The following is a 23037-nucleotide window of genomic DNA, read 5'->3' as shown; positions in this document are numbered from 1 at the left end:
CAGGTCAGGAAGCAACAGTTAGAACTGGACATGAACAGTAGACTGGTTCCATATAGGAAAAGGAGTATGTCAAGGCTGTATATTGTCACCCTGCTTGTTGAACTTATATGCAGAGTACATCATGAGACATGCTGGGCTGGAAGAAACACAAGCTGGAATCAAGATTGCCGGGAGAAATATCAATATCCTCAGATATGCAGATGACACCACCCTTATGGCAGAAAGTGAAGAACTAAAGAGTCTCTTGATGAAAGTGAAAGAGGAGAGCGAAAAAGTTGGCTTAAAGCTCAACATTCAGAAACGAAGATCATGGCATCCAGTCCCATCACTTCATCTCCAATAGATGGGGAAACAGTGAAAACAGTGTCAGACTTTATTTTTCTGGGCTCCAAAATCACTGCAGATGGTGATTGCAGTCATGAAATTAAAAGACACTTACTCCTTGGAAGGAAAGTTATAACCAGCCTAGACAGCATATTAAAAAGCAGAGACATTACTTTGTCAACAAAGGTCCGTCTAGTCAAGGCTATGGTTTTTCCAGTGGTCATGTATGGATGTGAGAGTTGGACTGTAAAGAAAGGTGAGCACCAAAGAATTGATGCTTTTGAACTGTGGTGTTGGAGAAGACTCTTGAGAGTCCCTTGGACTTCAAGGAGATCCAACCAGTCTATCCTAAAGGAAATCAGTCCTGGGTGTTCTTTGGAAGGACTGATACTGAAGCTGAAACTCCAATACTTTGGCCACCTGATGCGAAGAGCTGACTCATTTGAAAAGACCCTGATGCTGGGAAAGATTTAGGGTAGGAGGAGAAGGGGATGACAGAGGATGAGATGTTTGGATGGCATCACTCACTCAATGGACATGGGTTTGGGCAGACTCCAGCAGTTGGTGATGGATAGGGAGGCTGGTGTGCTACTGTTCATGGGGTCACAAAGAGTCGGACACGACTGAGCAACTGAACTGAACTGATAGTTGATTAAGAATGTTGTGATAGTTTCAGTTGAAAGTGAAGGGAACTAGCCATACATATATGTGTACCCATTCCCTGCAAAACGGCCCTCCCTTCCATACAGTCATACAACACTGAGTAGAGTTCCGGGTGCTATACAGTAGGGCCTTGTCGGTTATCCATTTTAAATATAGCAGTGTGTACATAACCATCCCAAACTCTGTTTCGAAGTCTGTTACTCCTCTTAACTTTTTTCTTTTCAAATATTTTTGGTGGTGCCAGTCCTTTGATTTCCTTACAGATTTTGTCAGTTTCTACCAAAAAAAAAAAAAACCTGCTGTGATTTTGATAGTGTTTACATTGTATCTCTACAGATCAACTTGAGAAGAATTCTACATTAGTAATAGTTGGTCTTCTTATCTACAGATGTGGTATATTTCTCTTTTTATTTAGGTTTTCTTTCTCTGAGCAGCATTTCATCATTTTCAGTGTACACAATTTATCTTTCTAATGTAAAATGTATTTACAGAAATTGCACTTCTAATTATTGGTAACATATAGAAATAGAATTGATTTTTGAATTTTTAGCCTTAATCTCATGACCTTGCTTATCAGTTCTAGCAACCTTTTTGGGTAGTTTTCTTAGGATTTAGTGAATAAAGACAGTTTTACTTCTTCCTTTCTAATCCGTATGCCTTTTATTTTTTCCCTTACCCAATATATCACCAAGTACTAGGACATCTAATCCAATTTGTTGAATAGAAACAATGAGAACAGATGTTCTTTTATTGCTCCCAGTTTTACAGGAAAAGCATTGAAGGTTTATCGTAGTCACTCAACTTGATCATGTGATATATTCCCTTTTATTTTTCTTATTTCTGTGTGTTGAGAATGTTATTTTTCCTCCATAAATTAGTGTTTACTTTTGTCAAGTGCTTTTTCTGCATATAGTGAGATAATTATGTAAGTTTTCTTTTTCATTCTGTTATCAATAATATGATGAAATGCAGTTACTGATTTTTCCAATGTTAAACCCACTTCTCTTTGCTGGGATAAACTCCACTTGTTCAAAACTTGTTTTTTAACATACTGCTGGATTAAGTTTAAAGGTGTTTGCATCTTTGTTTATGAAACATATTCATATATAGTTTTTTTACGTCTTTGGTTTTGGTGTCTGACTAATAATAATGCTCTTATACAATGAGATCATTTTTTCCTTAATTTTCTGAAACAGTTTGTGAAGGATTGGTGCTATTTCTTCCTTAAATGTTTGGTAAAATTCATCAGTAAAGCCATCTAGGCTAGTATTTTAGTTACAGTTTTAGGGTTTTGTTTTGTCCTTTGGTGAGCATATTTCAAATTGTGAATTCAACATCTCTAATAGATGTAGAACTATTCAGGTTTTCTATTTCCTCCTTTGTCAGTTGTTTTGAAATTATCTTTTAAGGGATTTAACATACATTGTTGAATTGATTGGGATAAAATGGTTCATGATATTCCCCAGTTCCTTTGTTGTTTATGGGATCTGTAGTAATGTCCTATTTTTCATTCTTGATAACAGTAATTTGTGTTTTCTCTCTAAATATTTTTGATCACTCTAGATCATAAATTTTATTGATCTTTTCAAAATAGCTTTTGGATTAATTGATTTCTTGATTTTTTTTCGTATTTTATTTCTTTGGTTTTCATTCTTCCTCTTATCTCTTTAATGTGAGTTCTCTTTGCTCTTCTTTTACTTGATGCTTCAGGTTGAAGCTTAAACCATTGATTTGTGACTTTTCTTCTTTCTTGATGTATAGCATCTAAAGCTATACATTTCCTTCTAAGCGCTCATGTAGCTACAACCCTCCAAGTTTGATGTTTTGTTTTTATTTTCCTTCAGTTCAACATATATAAAATTCTCTCTTGTAATTTAGAAGTGTTTTGATTAGTTTATAAATACTTGAGAATTTTCTCTCTAGTACTGATTTCTAGTTTAATTCTTTGTGGTTTTAGAGTTTTAGATAGTAATATATAAAAGTGTTGAGGCTGCTTCACTAGGGGGGAAGCTAGTGGGAATAGGAGAAGGGGCTAATAGATTGCCTTGGTTGTGGAGACTCTGTGACTTTCCTTTTTGACTCCTTAGGGGCTCTCAGGTGCATTAAGGGTTTTTATGGTACATAATCTGAAACTACTGACATGGATTGTGCAGTAAATTTGGGAAGGTGAAAACTATACTAGGTGAGAAAGGTATTTGAAGGAAAGCAACTAGTGCATGGTTAAGTGCTTTGTCTCAGAGTAAGTACTTAAAGAGATCTGTTGTGTGTATCAGATATCCGAATAAATGACCCCTCAGTAGAAACATACATTATGTAATATATATTGAGAATGAATACTAAAATGGAAAAGAGGCAGAAGTGTTTGTCCAGTTCAGATGAAAATATTTTCACCTATACACACTTCTCAGAAACACATAATTTCATTGTTTCTTAGAGATTGAGATTTTTTTCCCATAAATGTTATTTTATTATTTTCCTTTATAAACTTTTCACCATTGAGGATGAAGCACTATAAAAGAGATAGTTCCTGTTAAATAAGATAAAATTGTTTAGGCCTTTTAACAAAATTCTTAGAGCTAAGAAAAATGATTGTCAGTGCCTATTGGTATACCTGTAAATATCTTAAGTGGGCATAAAGGTGGTTCCCATAAACTGCCTAAATGCCTTCTCATCATAAGAACACATATGGCCCATGAGCCAGGAATGGATTTTACATTTTTAAAGGATTATAAAGAAAAAAAAAACACAACAAACACAAAACCAAGAAAAATCTGTATCAGAGGCTGTGTGGTCCACAAAACTTACTTGGCCCTTTACAGGAAAAGTTTGCTGCATCCTGACTTAGAACAAGAAGAAATTTTTTAAAAAAGATTTGACTCATCCTTTCCGATCTCTTCAGAAAGGAGAAAAGGATAACAGTGCCAGATAACATGGCTTCTTTCTTATCCAAGCTATCATCTGGTTTCAGAGTCTTTTGAGTCTTTTCTTTACAGGGAGGACCCTGGTGTATTGAAGTGGGGGAGTTTGGCTTCAATCTCTATTTGAAAACCACCTCTGTGTAGAGAATATTGATAATGAGCATCTGGTCCATTTATCCTTCATGAATGGTATCATTTAGAGTAATAAGCATCATTTTATTACTAGATTTAGTTCTATACTATATATATAAACTTTATATGTGTTTTTAATATATAGGTTAATTTTTAAAGCTTCTGTTCAAACCACTTAAATTTTGAATTGTTTGTATACAAATTAATTTTATATTGGCCTATATATTTTTACAGGATGATTGTCTTTTGAAAGTGTGGTATCCTATGACTGGTTGGAAGTCTTCAATTATACCTCAGGATCATCATGAAGTGAAAAGGAGACAGGCGTCTACTCAGTTTTCCTTTGTGTATTTGGCACATCCACGAGCTGTAACAGGTTTTTCATGGCGTAAAACTAGCAAGTATATGCCCAGGTTAGACGAATGTGTCATATAACTTCATTTTGTATACTTATATGTTTATAAAAATAATGAAAACAAAAGTTCTTTTGATTGATATGGTGACAGTTAAGAGCATAAGTTCTGGGTATCAACTTCCTGAATTCAGATTTTGCTGTTGTTACCAGCTTTGTGAGCTTTTGACTAAATTTCTTAAGCTCTTTTTACCCTTATAGATGAGGGTAGCAATAGTACCTGCCTCAGAGAGTTGTGAGAGACTAAAATATGTGAGTGCGTGTGAATGCTTATACAGGCCTTTGCACATTGTGTGTGCCCAGGCAGCATTAGCTAGTATTGTCAGTATTAGCAGCAGCAATAGATTCTAAGAAGCAAACGTTTGCAGGTAACAGAAAAGCACACATTAAGGAAGAATAAAACATAGTAATAAACTGTTAGTAATCCACATGCTGGTAAAGTGTAATCACATACAGTGAATAAAGTGTCCCAAATTTTTCTTAAGGCTAGCAACAGAAACTTATCAAATTTTTCTCATTGTTATAGCATCTTTTAAAAGCATTTGAAAGATTAAGCAAGCTATAAAATAGACTAAACAAATGATTCTTGTATTATATTTAAGTTCTAAAAATTCTTGCTTAGAAATCTGTATTCATTCTTGAGGAAGGGTTATTTCATCTGCTAAGTATATCTGAGCACCATTTGCCCTTGGTGGGAAATACAGCACACTCAGTGTGGGGCTCAGTAAATGATAACATGGGGAATGTATACAGTTTTGGAATCTAAATAAAAGGCCATTCTAACTTAATCTGCTTAAGTTATTTGCACCTATGGAAAACATTTGCAGAACACTTTACCTTTGACTGAGTCAGATTCTGTGTAAGCATTTTTTTAACAGGAAAACTTTTTGTGCTTTTTTTTTTCATGATGAGAAGTTAAGTCACTTCAGCTGCTTGATACTGTGACATTTTTGCTTAACTTAATGGAAATTGATTTATAGTTTGAAATTACAGTCTCCTTACAGTTTTATTAATACATTTGTTTCCCTATTCATAACTGTTTAGATTATAAGAAGGATAAAGCGACTACTGTGGTAAACCACATAGTTTAATAATTAATGATCTTTTATTATGGTCATTCTGTAATTTGTAATGACAGAAATGTAGGTTTCCTTTTGCTGTTTTTGTTTTGTTTAGGAGATACTAATCTTCCAGAGCCTTGTTTTCAAGCAGCACATGTATATAATCTGGCATTAATTTATTTGTTTCCTTTGTCACCCCTACTTCCTAGTTTTTGTGGTGTTCAGCCATACTGTGTGTGATTTCAGGCTCTTTGATTGATACTTTTTCTCCACGCAGTGTAACTTCTAAAACAGTTGGACGCATACTATACTGTCATTCAGTTTAGCTATTCAGAGTTTAAGTTGAATGTATTAAGGTGAGTGTCGGTCAGTTAGGTTGTTCTTATTTCATGGTAACAGATTGCATCCTGAGTCCAGCCTGCCACCTTGCAGGTCTGAGCAGGTAATAAATGGGTGTTGAGAGTGTGAAATAGTCAGTAGAAATCTATTATCATTATTGGAAAAAGAACTGCAGGTAGATATATTGTTAGTTTTGTACTAATGTCATCTTTAAGCATGAGGAACTATGAATAGCCTTTAATTTTTGATGGCATTGGTATTCATAGTAACTTCTGTTTATTTCTCTTTATCATTAGAGGTTCTGTCTGTAATGTGTTATTAACTTCATGCCATGATGGTGTCTGCCGGCTCTGGGCAGAAACCTTACTTCCAGAAGACTGTCTTTTGGGTGAGCAGATTTGTGAGACTACCACTTCCAGCGTTTCCAGCAACCTTACTCATGCTGGAAAACAGAAAGACAGAATACAGCATGCTCTTGAGGTACTGTATTATATAAAACAGTAAATGAATCTTGAAGATAATGTGTCATGTAAAAGTCCTTGAAATTGGTTGTAATTAAAAATATTTTGTGGGGAATTCCCTCATGGTCCAGTGGTTAGGACTAGGTGCTTTCTCTGCCAGGGCCCAGGTTCAGTCCCTGGTCAGGGAAATAAGATCTTGCAAGCTGCATGGCACAGCCGAAAGATAAAAAAAAATAAAATACCACGATAACCTTTAAAAAATAAACAAATATTTTGCTTTTGTTCGTGAGGAGTGAATTTTACTAAGAGTGACTTATAATTAGAAAATAAAGTTAAAAATGACTGTGAATAAGAATAAAAGTGTTAAGATATTAAGTGAACTTATATAATTGCATAATTTTCATGGTTTACTATTTTGAAAGTGAAATAATATTTTTAATTTTTAAATATACTATAAAAGTGCTTTCTAAGAAGTTAGATTTTTATAATATAGTGTGAACTATTGTGCCCATTATGATTAGGGAATAAAATGAGATAAACACATTACTTATGCTTATTCTAAAATTAGATTAGGAAAAAGAATAAAAATGAGTTTATAATCCAACTCTTCCAGTATGTGTGTTTGTGCATTTTTTTCTTTATTTATAAGATTGAGATTGTAGTAATGTTTATAACTTGCTTTTTATACTTAATGTGTTATAAATATCTCTCGACATTACTAATTATACTTTTACATTGCATATTTACATGAACACTTTAATGGTTGCATAGCCAAAATAGTTTTTGCATTTTCAGCAGGCAGAAGTATTTTGGGGGTTTGATAGGCTTAAGGATATGGTCTTTTAAAATTTTATATAAAGTAGTCCTGCTCTGATACTATCTGTAATTAGGCAATATTTATACATTTTTTCAACATTTAAATCATAAATGAAATTAAAAGAAGTCAGAACAGAGTTATAGTATGTTTTGATATTGATTGCAATTTAGTAGGGAAAAGTATTTTATTTACTAGATGTTTACAATAATTTATATATACTTCTGTAACATTTTATCTTTAAACTATTATAAGCTTTTGGAGGCTTAAGGACTTTTAGATATTTTTGTATCCTGCATGTTACCTAATAAATTACTTTTCAAGTATTTGTTAAACTTAATTACTGCCACATACAGTAAAAGCAAAAATGTAATATGTAATCAGTGATTTGACAGTTTTGCACTCTTTTAATAAAATGTTGTTCAATAGTAGTGTTAAAATTGTTTTTAATAGAAAAAGCCTGATTACCTGACTTACAAGTTATTTTGCTTTCTAACACCCTTTCCTACAAAACTCCTAACTGTAAGGTATATATAATTCTATATATACTTAAATTATACCTTTTGTTTCTAGGAGAAAATAATTGGCCTTGCCAATCTAATTTAAAATAATGATAAATGTCAAAGATCGAGTGAAAATAATTTGATAGGTATAATCAAAGAAATAAACAGGGAGACCAGAGACAGAGGACACACCATAGAACTGATACTGTTTTTCACACGAAAAGGGACAAGAGCTGTGGAATTGAAAGGATGGTGCAGATATTTTACCTTAACACAGAAATAACTGAAAGGATGCTACATTTTATTTAACTGAATGTGAGGAATAAATGAAAAGAATGGTATATTATTAAATATTATTAGGCATGGTTTTGGGGGTGGTTATGTGACACAATAAGGAAGTGCCATGAGGTGGAGTTACGATGTGGAGAAAAGATGGTGCCAAGAGTTGACATGGCCCCATGTCAGAATAGTTCAGATGATGGGGTATGTCAGTACAGAATTTTTATCATAGATACCTATCACAATTTAAACAAATTCCATAGGTCATCACTTTCATGAGGTCTTTTCTGGCTACACTAAGTTAAGGCTTCCCGTTGTTATTCTGTATTTTTGTACCCTCTTTTTGTCTTTATAATAGAGGTTAGATGTGATTATTTAGCTGGCTATGTAGTCCTTGGGTCTCCCCTGGTGGCTCAGAAGGTAAAGAATCTGCCTGCAATGCAGGAGACCTGGGTTTGATCCCTGGGTCAGGAAGATCTCCTGGAGAAGGAAATTGCAACCCACTTTGATATTCTTGCCTAGAGAACAGTGAGAATTTTGAGGAGGAATATTCTTTCTGGTAGGAAGATTTGGAATTTTTTTTAAACACTCATATGACTAGTAAATTTCATCTCAGTACTGGGATATCCCCAAAAAACTAGACTTTGGATTCCTAATCTTTATAGCAGTTTCTGTAGATAATAAGTGTTTTTGAGCAACTGCTGCCTTGAACTATAAAATTTGCAAGGCCAATGGAGAATATATTCAGAGTTGTTCTATTGTAGTTAAATTTTCCTATAAGAGAGGTTTTACAGAAAGGAAAATTATAAGATCCTTAATTATCAAAAGTACTTTGATCAACATTAGTTAGACTTCCCAGACTTGGTAATTATTCCCAGATTTAGTAATTATTTTTCTGTTTTAGACGATACACCATTTGAAAAATTTAAGAAAAGGACAAAGGAGATCTTCTGTTCTTGTAACTCACACTGAATTAAAGCCTGACCAGACGACAACACATGAAGTTCAAAGACATATTTCCCACCACGCAAATGCACTGTGTCATTTTCACATTGCAGCAAGCATCAACCCCGCCACAGGTAAAGGATAGTAAAGTTTTACTTACTATCTGATGAAATAAATAAATAGAAAAGTAGGACTACTTTTATAACCTGTTTTTATATTAATAACTCCATGTTTCCTTTTAAAATACATCTTAATTAGAATAGAAATATAAGATGCCATTTCTTAAATTGAGACTGTGATTCTCAGGGAATAATTTCGGATAAGTATTTTTGAATACCTTAGTTTGTCTAGAATATAGCAAAGTTTCTAAGTAAATTAGAGCTTTAGTTGAACCTGGGGATGACCAGAACTGGCAGCTTGGTTAATTAGTGTGATATTCCTTCCTTCCTTCTGTATTTTCACTATTATTCTCTCTTCTCAACTCTTCTTTATAACTTTATTTTTGTATAGTTTCCTTTATATTTCAGCATATCTTGTTTTATACTCTCATACACTTTCTTGTCCTGCATTCGAGATAGTTTTTCTTCTAACCTTTATATTTTATTTTTGCTTTTTTCTTCCCCTGTAGTTGAGAAGTATTTTGAGGCAGGTTCATTGTTGGCAAGAGCATATTTAAAACTTCTGTTTAAGTCATTGTTTTCTTTCTGCATGAAAAACATGTGATAATGCCTTGGAGTTTCATATTATATTGCTAGAAGAACTATATTTGTACAGACTTATAGGAGGGATTTATCTGGGCTTCCCAGATGGTGCAGTGGGTAAAGAATCCACCCGCCAGTACGGGAGATGCAGGGGATGTGGGTTTGATCCCTGGGTCGGGAAGATCCCCTGGAGGAGAAAATGGCAAGCCACTCCAGTATTCTTGCCTGGAAAATCCCATGGACAGAGGAGCCTGGCAGGCTACATCCATGGACTCACGAAGAGTCAGACATGACTGAGCATGCGCACCTGTGGTTATGGGGCTTCCCTGGTGGTTCATTGTTAAAGAGTCCACCTGCCAATGCAGGAGATGCTGGTTCAATCCCTGGATTGGGAAGACCCCTGGAGAAGGACATGGCAACCCATTCCAGTATTCTTGCCTGGGAAATCTATGGTCAGGGGAGCATGGTAGGCTATAGTCCATGGGGTTGCAAAAGAGTCAGGCATGATTTAGCAACTAAACATAGGTATGTTTTATTGAAATGGCAGTCTGTTGCTTCAGGGTGAAGACAGGATTTTATTTTAAAATATTTATTTGTAAAAGATGATACTCAGCAGATGGAGTTGTGAAAAAGTGACCTTTATTATTTTTTAAAAATATAAATTTATTATTTTAATTGGAAGTTCATTACTTTACAGTATTGTATTGGTTTTGCCATACATCAACATGAATCCGCCACATCCTGAACCCCTCTCCCTCCTCCCTCCCCGTACCATCCCTCTGGGTCGTCTCAGTGCACCCAGCCCCAAGCCTCCAGCGTCATGCATCGAACCTGGACTGGCCTTCAGATGCTTACCCCCATTGTATTGAATAGTAGTGGATATAGGTGTGTGTTGTTCAGTGTGGTGGCCATGAACCACATGTAGCTGTTTGAACAATTGCAATGTGGATAGTCCAAACTGAGATATGCTCTAAAACACACACTGGGTTTTTAAGACTTTAGAAAACAATGAAATAGTATAAGATCTCATATTAATAATTTTATTTAAATTGATTACATGTTGAAATGATTATATTTTACATATATTGGGTCAGATAAAATATATTATTAAAATTAAGTTTACCTGTTTATATAATGTGGCTATTAAAGTAAAAATTATATATTGGCCTTGTATTTGTGGTTTGCATTATACTTCTATTGAGTAATAGAAGTTTGCTGTGCTACTTGATTAAATGTTTTTTTTAATAGATTATCTTTTCTGACCTAACATCTTAAAATTGTATTCTAAGATTTATAACACTACTTGTTTTCAAAATGGTGGTGGTTGTAGATTTTTATAGATTTTCAACCTTTGTAAAAGAACCTTATCTTGAGTTATTGACTATGATGAAGACTTAAGTTCAAACAAAAAACGATCAGTGATAGTATGCAGATACTGTGTTAGAAAGTTTTGCATTTTACCTGTATATACTATTCTAATCAAATGAAATAGGATCACAGGATCATTCCTTGTGTATAGGCATTCTGTTATATCATTGAGTCTAAGTACTAGATGTGTTCTTGTGGCCATTAGGCCTTGTCTTCTAGCATTTTTATTAATTTTCACCATTTAGCCAATTTTAACCATCTTCATCCTAACTTATCTACACATTATTTTAAAAATTATTTTGTACAAATATTTAACATCGTGTGTTTATAGGTACTGTTTGTTATACATTTAGGTTGACCTAATTGTTTGTTAAATACAAATAAATTTATATTGCAGAACTTCTCTGCCTTTTTTTTTTTTTTAAGGAAAACCTCTCAACCTTAGAGTAAAGCTGAAAGCATAGTATAGTGAATACCCATGTGCTCTTTACCCAAATTCAGTCATTAACCTTTCATCATGTTTGCTTTTATTCTCTCTCTTCGTGTGTAGTCACTGGCATTTTCCTTCATTTTACAACATTACCTAAATATTTCAAAACGTATCTTCTGATAAAAAGAGTATATTATAATGGTATAGTTACTGTTACCATCTACATTCTTTTTTTTAATGCATTTGTTATTTCTCTTTAAATCCCACTAATTTAGAATAATCATTCTTCAAAAAAAAGTCTCAAGACAGTTATCTCTCAGTTATCTTTTAAGATATCTTAGAGTCAGAATATTTGTCCAATGTAAGATTTGGGTGAAGATTTGGATTTTTACCTAGTACATAGGTATGTAGGGGATGTACTGTTTTATAGGATTGTTAATTTACATTTCTTATTTTATTTGATTTGTTTAATTTCTGTTAGAAAACCAGGCTTGTAACCTAGGAATTGGGAAAAAAAGAACACTTTGGAGCTTTATTTAACATTGATATTTATGAATAAAACACTTATAGAATATATTACTTATTTCATCTTTAGATTCTCACTTCTTTTGCAGAGGACAGTCTTTTTTCTTTCTACTGAGTGGATTCTTTATAATTTGATTTGGGATTAAGGAGATTGTCGTTGTTGTTTTTGAATTGTACTATTTCGCATGAACTGATCTATAGCATGAATTTCAGTTACCCCACATGGAGAAAATCTGCTATACTTCGAAGTTTGCTTGCCTTCCTGCGTTCTTTCTTAGCATTATTTGCCTCAACTTTTAAGGAAAGTTTAAAACAGTCAACCAAGTTGGAAGAATAGTACAGTGAACACTCATTTCACCCACTTTGATTCAACAGTTGCTAACATTTTCCCAATTGCTTTATTCTCTCTGTGTATACACACATATGTATGTGTGTATGTGAGGGTGTGTGAGTGAAATTTTTTCTTAATGTTTTCAAAGTAACACATCATAGCACATCACTCTTACATAATTTAGCAAGTGTCTCCTAAGAATAAGGAAATTCTCTCACATAATCAGAATATCATTATTGTACCTAAGAAAATTAGAAATAATTCCATGGTCTCTAATCATCATAGTTAAATTTCAGTCATCTCAAAAATGTCTTTTAGAATTGCTTTTCTGTTATATCTTTCTGTTCCCTTGTCCCCAAACCAGGATTCGATAAAAGTTTGTGCATTTGGTGTGTTTGGCTTTTAAATGATTAATTCCATGTAAGTCTATGCCAGTAATTCATTTACCATTAAATTTAATTAAAATTTCAAATCCTGCTAGAGTTATATTTACTTTTTGTTTAGCACATTTTTTGTGTAATGGAATTAGTCTTTCTAAGACTAATACATGTAGTATTTTAAAAGATGTTAAGAATTGATATAGAAATTTTATCTTTTTTAATTCCACAGATATTCCAAATGTCTTGGTTGGCACTGTATTTAACATTGATGATGGAAATGGGGGCTTTGTAGTTCATTGGTTAAACAACAAAGAATTTCATTTTACATCATCTACTGAAATATTTATGCAGCAATTAAGAAAACTTTCTGAAAGGCAGGTAGATCATGAAAGTGACGAAGGTGATAAAGAAGATGAGGAACGTTCACAAGAGGAGAGAGAGAGGGGTTTACATATGAAACTAGATCATGGTGAGTATCCTGTATTCAGGTTTTTTTTTTTTTCTGGCTGACAGCTTTTTGTGAAGCCACTTTTGGTTTGTAATCTTTCCTTCCTCCTCTCCTTCCGTTTCACTTTTCCATTCATTCCTCAGGTCTTTTCTGATCATCTAATATGGACCATCTACCCTCTAACTTTGCTTTGTTATAATGTATTGCTTTGAATAATGTATTACTTTGCAAGCATTGTTTTTTGGTGGGGTAGGGAGTATGTGGTGGGGGACAGGTTTTGCTAATAATAGAAATGATAAAGATAATGTGATAGTGTGAATGAAATTTTGATTTATCTAAAACTAAGAAATGTAGTAAGTTTCAGTTCAGACCAGAAAATAATTTCCTTCCTTGTTTTTTTTTCCCCTGGCCATAAATTGGTAAAGGGATTCATGATCTCTAAAGATAGTATGTTGTTTATTGATTGTCTCGTATGTAAAAAGGCTTCCTTGGTGGCTCAGAGGGTGAAGCCTCTGCCTGCAATGTGGGAGACCTGGGTTCAATCCCTGGGTTGGAAACATCCACTGGAGAAGGAAATAGCAACCCACTCCAGTACTCTTGCCTGGAAAATTCCATGAAAGGAGGAGCCTGGTAGGGTACAGTTAATGGGTTTGCAAAGAGTCAGGCATGACTGAGCGATTGAACTGACTGAGTATGTAAATGAATTTTTATAGTATTATTAGTATGTATTGATGAATTTATTTTCTGACTTAGAATTATCCCTAGATAGAGAATCTGAAGCAGGAACAGGATCATCAGAACATGAAGATGCGGAAAGAGAGGGAAGTCCTAGAACCTATTCACGGCCTATTATATCAATGCCACTGCCTACGGTCCTGCTTGATCGGAAGATCGAAATGCTCCTAGCTGAATGGAATAAGAATCCTGACATGCTTTTTACCATACACCCAGTAGACGGTACCTTCCTAGTGTGGCATGTAAAGTATTTGGATGAATATAATCCTGGAATATTTAGACAAGTCCAGGTATATTTTACTGATGAAGCAGTTTTTACATTTCTTAAAAAAGTGAAACAGATGCCGTTCAGATTTAGCAGTTTTTCAGAAATATTTAGCCATTTTATTTTTGATAAGCAACTGAGAAGAGAATAACTTGCTCCCAAAGGGAATCAATAATAGCCAATTTTACAAACTTGATTAATTCAAGTAAAGTAAATTTAACTATGAAATGCAATAGTGAATGTCTGAATATGTGTATATTAGGTTTTTTCCCTAGGAATTAACAGTATTTTGAATAAACTTAAGAAATTACCCTAGGGGGCTTCCCAGGTAGCCAATGCAGGAGACATAAGAAATGTGGGTTCAATCACTGGGTGGGAACATCCCCTGGAGGAAGGGATGGCAACCCACTCCAGTATTCTTGACTGGAGAGTCCCATGTACAGAGGAGCCTGGAGGGCTGCTGTCCATAGGGTACAGAGTCGGACACGACTAAAATGACCTTAACACTCAAGAAGTTATCCTAAAAATGTGACTCAGGATGAGTCCCCCCACTTCTCCAGTTTTATTCATTAAATCTAGCTATCTTTATCTGTTACCTTTCTGAACAATATTTGTTTAGATTTGTAGTTGTAGTCATTTAGATGTACAGGCAAGACACCTGCAACTATTCACTCTCCTCATAGGCTATGAATAGAGATGATATTATATAAATAGAGGGAAAGGATTAGAACATAATGAAGTTGAAAATGATATTTTTTGTTAGGAAGCTGAGGTTTGACATTTTGAAAATTAAAGTATTTTTAGAAGACTTTGAGAGGAGACAAACTACTTACACTGAGTCATAATAATTGTGTTTTTCAGGTTTCTTTTTCTTCTCGGATTCCTGTTGCATTTCCATCTGGTGATGCAAGCTCTCTTAGTAAAAATATCATGATGTATGCCTGTATAAATGCTGTGAAAGATTCTCACCACACTCCCTTACACCAAGACATGCTGGCTGAACGCAGTCCTCGTGGATCACTGACGCACTCTGGATCACACAGTACAAATATGAACATTTTAGCTCCCACAGTAATGATGGTCTCTAAACACATAGATGGCTCTCTCAATCAGTGGGCAGTCACGTTTGCTGATAAGTCTGCCTTTACCACTGTTCTAACCGTATCTCACAAATTTAGATATTGTGGTCATCGATTTCACCTCAATGATCTGGCATGTCATTCCGTTTTACCATTATTATTGACATCATCTCATCATAATGCTCTGTTGACTCCTGAATCAGATTTTCAGTGGGACTCAGACAGTAAATTAAGTAGATTGATAGATCCTGTAAGACACATAAAGGGTTCCTTGAAACAACCTCTCAGAAATGCAGCAACGCGTACATTTCATGACCCGAATGCCATCTACAGTGAACTTATTCTGTGGCGTGTGGACCCAATAGGACCCTTGTCATACACTGGAGGAGTGTCAGAGTTGGCACGAATTAACTCTTTACATACTTCAGCCTTCTCTAATGTTGCTTGGCTTCCAACTCTTGTTCCCAGTTACTGTCTTGGTAAGTGTTAAAATTAATAAATCTTTAAAACTGTTATTTATATACAAAGTAATTTATATTTATTATTATTAGGGGGCTTTTAATAAGTATTGAAATGTAGGTATCTGACTTTAGAGTTTCTAAAAGTTTGTTTTTAATTTTTTTGCTCATAACCTATTTTCTATTGAATTTTTTGTTGATAATTTTATATTTATTAATTGTATCCATTTCATTGTGATTCTGGACCATGGTTATGGAATTTTTTTTCTTGTACTTCAGTTAGTAAAAGATATATATATTATAATGCAGAGTGTTTACTTTATCAGGCACGTATTGCAATTCTGCTAGTGCTTGCTTTGTTGCTTCTGATGGCAAAAATCTGAGACTCTACCAAGCTGTAGTAGATGCAAGGAAATTATTGGATGAACTGTCAGATCCAGAATCTTCAGTAAGTATTTCTTAATTTTTATTAATATATCTAAGCTAAGAAGCCATTCTCTTTTGTCTAGGACTTTCATTTGTTAGTAGGTGTTCAGGGAGTAAGCATCTGTTCTGGGCTCTCTGTAACTAGTTTGTTTTTCCTTAATTTGTGTTTCAAGGTAAATGAGTCAAAATTACCATCTAGTGATGCCTTCACTGCTGTAGCCCAGATTCAATCCCTTGTCAAAGAACTAGAATCCCTGTAATCCAGAAAAAAATTACAGTTTATACAGCACACATCAATTTTACATTTAAAGAAATAAATATGAATTTTTTTCCTAAAATATATTTTTTTCTTGACATTTTTCACTCTCTCATTTGGTTCCGTTAATTTTTCTTTGTTCAAGAAAGGTTTTAAGGGAGCTTCACCAAGCTCTATGTTTAGGTTGGGAAAATTTGAACTTTTCTTAGCTTGAGTTATTATTTTAAAAAGTCCTGTGCTTAGAATATGTTATCAGTGGGTGGCAGTATCTCATTCCACTCGTTCTGTATTTCAGCTGGAAGTCATGCATGTTAGTTAATACTCAGATTTGAATGGTGAATTTTCCATTTAGCTGTGAAAACATGGCTTTTTATAAAATAGCTGTTCTAATAAAAATGCTCCCAATATTGAAAATCAGTGACTGTTCTTGAATGCCTATCATGTGTCCCTAGATGTATAGGGACTACAGTGTCTGCCTTTAAGGAGATTTAAATTTAGTTGAGAGAAATTATTAAAAGTTTAAATAACAGTTTAAGACAGAAGAGGTATCTGAAGGTGATATATAATCAATTGGCAAACACTATTTCATAATTCAGAGGTGAGAGAGATCAGATTAGGGTAGCCATAGAAGTTTTTATTAAGGACAGTATTCGAGTTCATTTTTGATAAATGCATAAGATTTAGAAAGATAGATCCTTAGTCTTTGTTGAGTGAGAGGATGGCCTGAAAGTGGGTACAGGAAAGTACATGGCTAACTAAGTCTTGTTCCAAAAACAGTGATAATTGGATTGGAGTCACAAGGTTGACATAGAGAAAGTCTAGAAAAGTAGCATCTTAAAATTATGTAGGTGGAAGACTTGAAGTTCCCCTAGTCTAACTAGCTGTCTGATGCTTTGTTTCTCTCCACCACATTCCTGCCAGCTTGTCTTCTGACTTCGGAGGAGGGAAACTCCACTCTAAATGCAGCACATTCAGTCTTTGAATTACCATCACAGTTATATTGAAATTAAATTTGTAATCCTTAAAATCTACTGGTTAGCTGTAGTTTCATTTAGAGTAAGTCTAATGTTTCTTATGGGCTTCTCAGGTGGCTCAGTGGTAAAGAATCCACCTGCCAGTGTAGGAGACATGGGGTCAATCCCTATATCAAGAAGATCCCCTGGAGAAGGATCCCACTCCAATATTCCTGCCTGGTAAATCCCATGGACAGAGAAGCCTGGCGGGCTACAGTCCATGAGATCTCAAGAGTCAGGCATGACTGAGTGACTAAACAACAACATTTCTTACATGAGAGATCACCTCAGACACCTATCTTGTAATCCCCAAATTTGTTCCCTCAGGCCAGACCTGCTGCTCCTCTGCCCATAAATTTATCTAACTGCTTTGTATTTGACCCTGGTTACTGTTCTAAGCAACTTTCGGTTTGTTTATATGCTGGAAATTGTAGGATCTCTAGAATATAGCAGTATTATGCCCTCTCTCAGTAGATTATGTCTTGTCAGTCATGCCACATTCTTTGTATGTAATTAATTCATATTGAGCTTTCAATTAAATATCAGTCTTTTTTTTTTTTTGCTAGCAAGCCATCTTATATTTGTGCATTTGAATTTGAGACTCAAATATAGCCTTACTTCCCTATTACATTTCACTCAGTAGTAGAGGTGTTTAGTATCTTTTTGAATCCAGATTCTGTTATTTGTGTTACTTCTGTATGACTTACATCATCAGCCTGTTCAATGAATGTTGTTCTGCGTTTTCATCTAAGTCAATTAGATGAAATTCAGACGTAATTTCTGAATTTTATTACAGAAATGTTAAATGTACTGAGCTGAAGAAAGGACCTAGCAATATACATTTGAAATCTTTCTCCATTTTTTATTGTCTAGAATATTTCTTCAGCTTATCCCAAGTATTTGCATGAGTCAGCTTGTCATGCAAATAAAATACATCCTGTCTGCCAAATCTCTTGTAGTCAAAAAAGGAAGTCAGATTTGTATGAGATTGTTTTAATGTACAGTAGATTGTGTGTACCCTGATGTCTTTTGATGATTAAAATGTACTAAATAGACATCAGGCTCTTTATTCTAGCTTACAGAAGTATGCTGTTTTCCTTTTTGAAAATTATAACATTTGGCTGCTTTTTGTCTTTTGGCTGTGGCAATCCCCATAATTTCTCAGAGAACATACTCTATGGTTCATTCTTCTCACTGGCAAAATGTATCAATAACCTGGGCATTATTTTTCCAGGAAAATAGAAATTTCATTTAGAGCAGATGAATACGTTCTTGGAATTTTAAAATTTATCTTGGTCTTCTGCTCCAGTGTAGTTACAAATGTAGTTTTTTCGTAAACCTTCCATTTTCATTTTTTTAAAGTTAAAATGTAATATTTATTCATTGTAGAAAATTTTTGACCCTTTCTACTTTCATAAGCTAAATTCTTGAACAGAAGACCCCAGAGACAGGACTTGCCTGGTGGTCCAGTGGTTAAGAATCCACCTGCCAATTCACGGGACATGGGTTCGATCCCTCGTCTACAAAGATCCCACGTGCCCTGGGGCAACTAAGCTGGTATGCCACAGCTACCAAAACCCCACACTCTAGAGGCCATGCTCTGCAACAAGAGGAACCCCTGAGTGCTACAACAAAGAGCCCCACAGGCAAAATTAAAAAACAAAAAGAACACGTACCAAAGTTGTGAAAAAAAAATCTGCTTATCTAATTTTCTCTATTTGAAATTTTCTGTTTATAAATCTGTTTATCAGTTGAGAGTTGTAACTTAAAATGAGTAAGAAGGAGAAACTTGGAAAGAAGAAAGTATGTTTTGTGGGTATAAAATTATAGCAAGACGTGTGAAATGAATCTGAAATGAATGGAAAAAAGTTGGAAATACATTATCAGATGTGATATTAATTATTATTAGAAAAGTACATGTCAGATAAAATTGTTGGTGGATATCTGTATTAGTTTCCTACTGCTGATGTAACAAAATTCCACAAATGTGGTGACTTAAAACAACGTTTATTATATCTTTGAGGTCAGAGGCTCTAAAACCAAGATATTGGCCAAGCCATGGTCTCTCTGGAGACATTAGAGGAGAGTCTTTTTTTTTTTTTTTTAAACCTTTTCCAGCTTCACAGGCTACCTGTATTTCTTGTCTTTCTTCCCCATCTTGCCTTTTGAAGATAGCAACATAGTACATAATATTTTCAAATCCTTTTCTCTTTCTGGTGTCTGCTTCTTCTTTCTCCAAATCAAACCATATTTCCTCTCTTTTTATAAAGATTATATTGGACATAATACAGGATAACCTCTTCATATCAAGATCTTTAATCACATATGTACTTTTTTTTTTTTTGCCATGTAAAGTAACATATTCATAAGTCCTAAGGATTAGAATGTAGATACCTTTTGGGGCCATTATTCTGACTACTACAGCACACTAATTTCATGTTCAAAATGAAGATGTGAAAAATTAACTGAAATGCTTTAGATTTAGAAGTGCTCACTGGATAAAAATAATGTTATATGGATAATCTTGTTTACAAAAACCAGCCACTGACTTGGTTTTTAAATATTTTGATAATTTAAGTCTTAAAGAAATTTCATCTCAAATAGTTTTAAGTGACATGCAGTGTCAGTAATATGCAATATAAAGTCAGCATTGTGTTTGGATTTTCTAGAACCAATTCACAAATTTTGCTTAGTGCAGTCTTATCCATACTTAGAAGTGGACTTGGGAACTTAAAAAAAAAAAATCCAGTCACAATGTTGCCCTGCAAAAAGAAGTTTTGGTAAGCTGAAGTTAAATTATTTTTGGTAAAAATAAATTTAAAATGATTTTGTGAGTTTCAATATACTACCTTTCATTTTTTAATGTTTTTCAACCACTTTAATGTTCTGAAAAAAATTAACCTTAAAAAAATGTATGAAAACATGTCTGTGCAGTTTTGCTTTTGTCTTAGGCTCCAGTATGGCTCATCAGGACACTGTTGGATCCTGTATTAAAACATTTGCTACTTTTTCTTCACTATTATTTACTGTATTAATTTTTATTTAAAATACTACATTAAGAATGTATTTATCTTGATTTTTGAGCTTTTGATGCCCCCTTAAAATTGAAGGTGACATTGAGTGGGATCCTGTAGCATTGAACAAGGCATTCGGTTGTCTGTTAGTTATAATGCTGGCAGATAGATATTCCTGTAAGGGGATATCAACCATGGCTATATGCTGGATGTAGCTGAAGAGCTTGTAAAATGCCTGATGATCAGATTATACCCAAGAACCAATAAGTCAGTATCTACAAGTAGGACCTAAGCACCAGAGATTATTAGTTCAGTATGCTGAGAACCATTGTTCATAGTTGAACCATAGTTCAAGGCTGAGAACCATTGATCTGCAACAGTACTTCTTAAACTTCAGCATGCCCATGAATCATCTAGAGAGCTTATTAAAATACACGTGTATTATCTTTGGAGTCTAAGAGACTGCATTTGTAAAAAGCTGCTGCTCCAGTGACCACACTTGTAAGGAGCAAAGATTCATGGTGTGTTAGAAAAATTCCAGTGTTCTAAACTCACTAATTGTAGGTCACAGTTGAGTCCAGGTTTTAAATGGACAAACCCGGCAGACTGTTGGCAGCACTTCCAGGTGTCTGAACTAACATTTAAAATCCTGAATCTTGGGTGAATGTACCCATAACAATAAATTCATCCCTACCCAAGCACTTATTTTGTCTTTGTCTAATAACCCTAGAATCTGCACGCCCTCTGGAATTCTGCTGATATAAATTGGAAAGATTCTACAACTCCAGTGTATATTGCTACTTTCCCATAGCTGACCTTGTACTTACATGCTGGGCTAAGCTGGGATCTTACTACTCTGAGTGCTCTGAAGGCAGTAAGAGTGGAGGTAGTGCTGAGGAGAATGGGCATCTCCACGAGAAGTAATTGCTTCAGGTGAAGTAACTGAAAGACTTCTGTGCAAGAGAGGGCTGCTTGGAAAGGAGAAGGAAGGAAGACTGTTTTATTTATTTATTTTATTTTTTAGCAGAAAGATTTTGTGGTTTGGGGATCCAGAGTTAGGCTTCCTCTGTTTACACATCTCCATCCCAAGTCACAGAGTCCCACTTCTTCTCATCCTTTGTGCCTATCATTGACGGCAAGTACAAGCCCTAGCAAGATTGTATTTTTAACTAGCATTGTAGATCTGCAGCCATCCACATAGGCATAGGGCCATGTCCTCAGCCAGGTCTGTGTTGGAACATTAAGGTTGCTAAATGAAGACATGTTCAAAGAACTAGATGTCTTGAAATTGTATACTGCTTATGTAATCACTATAGGTTTTTTTGCTTAGTTAATTTAAAAAATGAGAGTGAGTATAAAAAGTTGAAATATTTCTTTGAATTTGTGAATTGGCATTGCAAATCAGTGACTATTTAGAAGAGCCTTAAATATCCAAGATGCTGTGTCATACTGACAGTAGATATATTATTGACTATGAACCTTTTCTTTCTTTCTTTTTTTAACAGAAACTTATTGGAGAAGTGTTTAATATTGTGAGCCAACAGTCAACTGCTCGACCTGGCTGTATCATTGAACTTGATGCAATAACCAACCAAGTAAAAACGTGTTTGTGAATTGGTGATATTAACTTGCTTTATCCCAGAGTGCTTTACTGGCATATGATACACAGTTGAACCTTGAACGTGGGAATTAGGGGCACTGACCCTTCTCACTATAGAAAATTCACTTATAACTTAACAGTCGGCTCTCCACGTCCTCAGTTCTGCATCTGTATATCCAACTAGCTGCAGATCATGTAGTACTATAATATTTACTATTGAAAAAATTCCCACTGAAGTGGACGTATATCATTCTTACGTGTTGTTCAGAGGTCAACTGTATTTCATTCAGAGAGTAATTCTGTTGTTTGATACTAAATATAGCCAACTTCTTTTGATTTCCGTAGTGAAAATTTATAATTTATGTAGAGTCCAGCTGCATAGAGGCTCAGTTTCTGGTTTTTCTTTTTTTTTTAATATAAATTTATTTAATTGGAGGTTAATCACTTTACAATATTGTATTGTTTTGCCATACATACATCAACATGAATCTGCCACAGGTATACATGTGTTCCCCATCCTGAACCCCCCTCCCTCCTCCTTCCCCGTACCATCCCTCTGGGTCGTCTCAGTGCACCAGCTGCAAGCATCCAGTGTCATGCATCGAACCTCGACTGGCAATTCATTTCATTTATGATATTATACATGTTTCAGTGCCATTCTCCCAAATCATCCCACCCTCTCCCTCTCCTTTCCCACAGAGTCCAAAAGACTGTTCTATACATCTGTGTCTCTCTTGCTGTCTCGCATACAGGGTTATCGCTACCATCTTTCTAAATTCCATATATTATTACTTACTGCAGCTCAGTAGATGCCTTTGGAGTGTTTGGCTTGTTAGGCTGAGTATTATATATTTCTTATGAGATCCATTAAAATGAAGATAGAAGTAGGATCAAAGCGTGCATTTACTCTCTAATCACAGTTCTTTGATGTGGGCACTGTTCTTCCCTGGTTGACTTAGGAAAGAAGGAGAATGCTTTTGTCTATGGGGAGTTTGTAAATCCCATCATAGCCCTCAGGATATTTGTTTCTTCAGGATCATGTTTACGGACTGAAGAGGATAGAGTAGTATATTCATTCCAAATATGAGAAAAGGTTACTTTGGTGAGGAAGTTGCCAACAATTTTCAAACAAGGAAATGAAGAAAGAGCTGACCATA

At 34.7% G+C, this 23037-nt stretch overlaps 1 protein-coding gene across 2 annotated transcripts in view; it reads left to right on the top strand.

The window, feature by feature from the left end:
* DMXL2 (Dmx like 2) overlaps positions 1-23037 on the top strand; it is a 177333-nt gene that overhangs the window by 88810 nt on the left and 65486 nt on the right. For both annotated transcript variants that reach the window (XM_040226516.1, XM_040226515.1), the window contains exons 7-14: positions 4272-4450; positions 6146-6329; positions 8811-8985; positions 12816-13055; positions 13788-14059; positions 14896-15592; positions 15898-16019; positions 21786-21875. In XM_040226516.1, coding sequence (XP_040082450.1) covers positions 4272-4450; positions 6146-6329; positions 8811-8985; positions 12816-13055; positions 13788-14059; positions 14896-15592; positions 15898-16019; positions 21786-21875 — 1959 coding nt within the window. The remainder of the gene's footprint in view (positions 1-4271; positions 4451-6145; positions 6330-8810; positions 8986-12815; positions 13056-13787; positions 14060-14895; positions 15593-15897; positions 16020-21785; positions 21876-23037) is intronic.

The sequence above is a fragment of the Oryx dammah genome, unplaced genomic scaffold (assembly GCF_014754425.2).
Source record: "Oryx dammah isolate SB20612 unplaced genomic scaffold, SCBI_Odam_1.1 HiC_scaffold_26, whole genome shotgun sequence".
NCBI classification, from domain to species: Eukaryota; Metazoa; Chordata; class Mammalia; order Artiodactyla; family Bovidae; genus Oryx; species Oryx dammah.
This window is presented reverse-complemented; position numbering and strand designations above follow the sequence as displayed.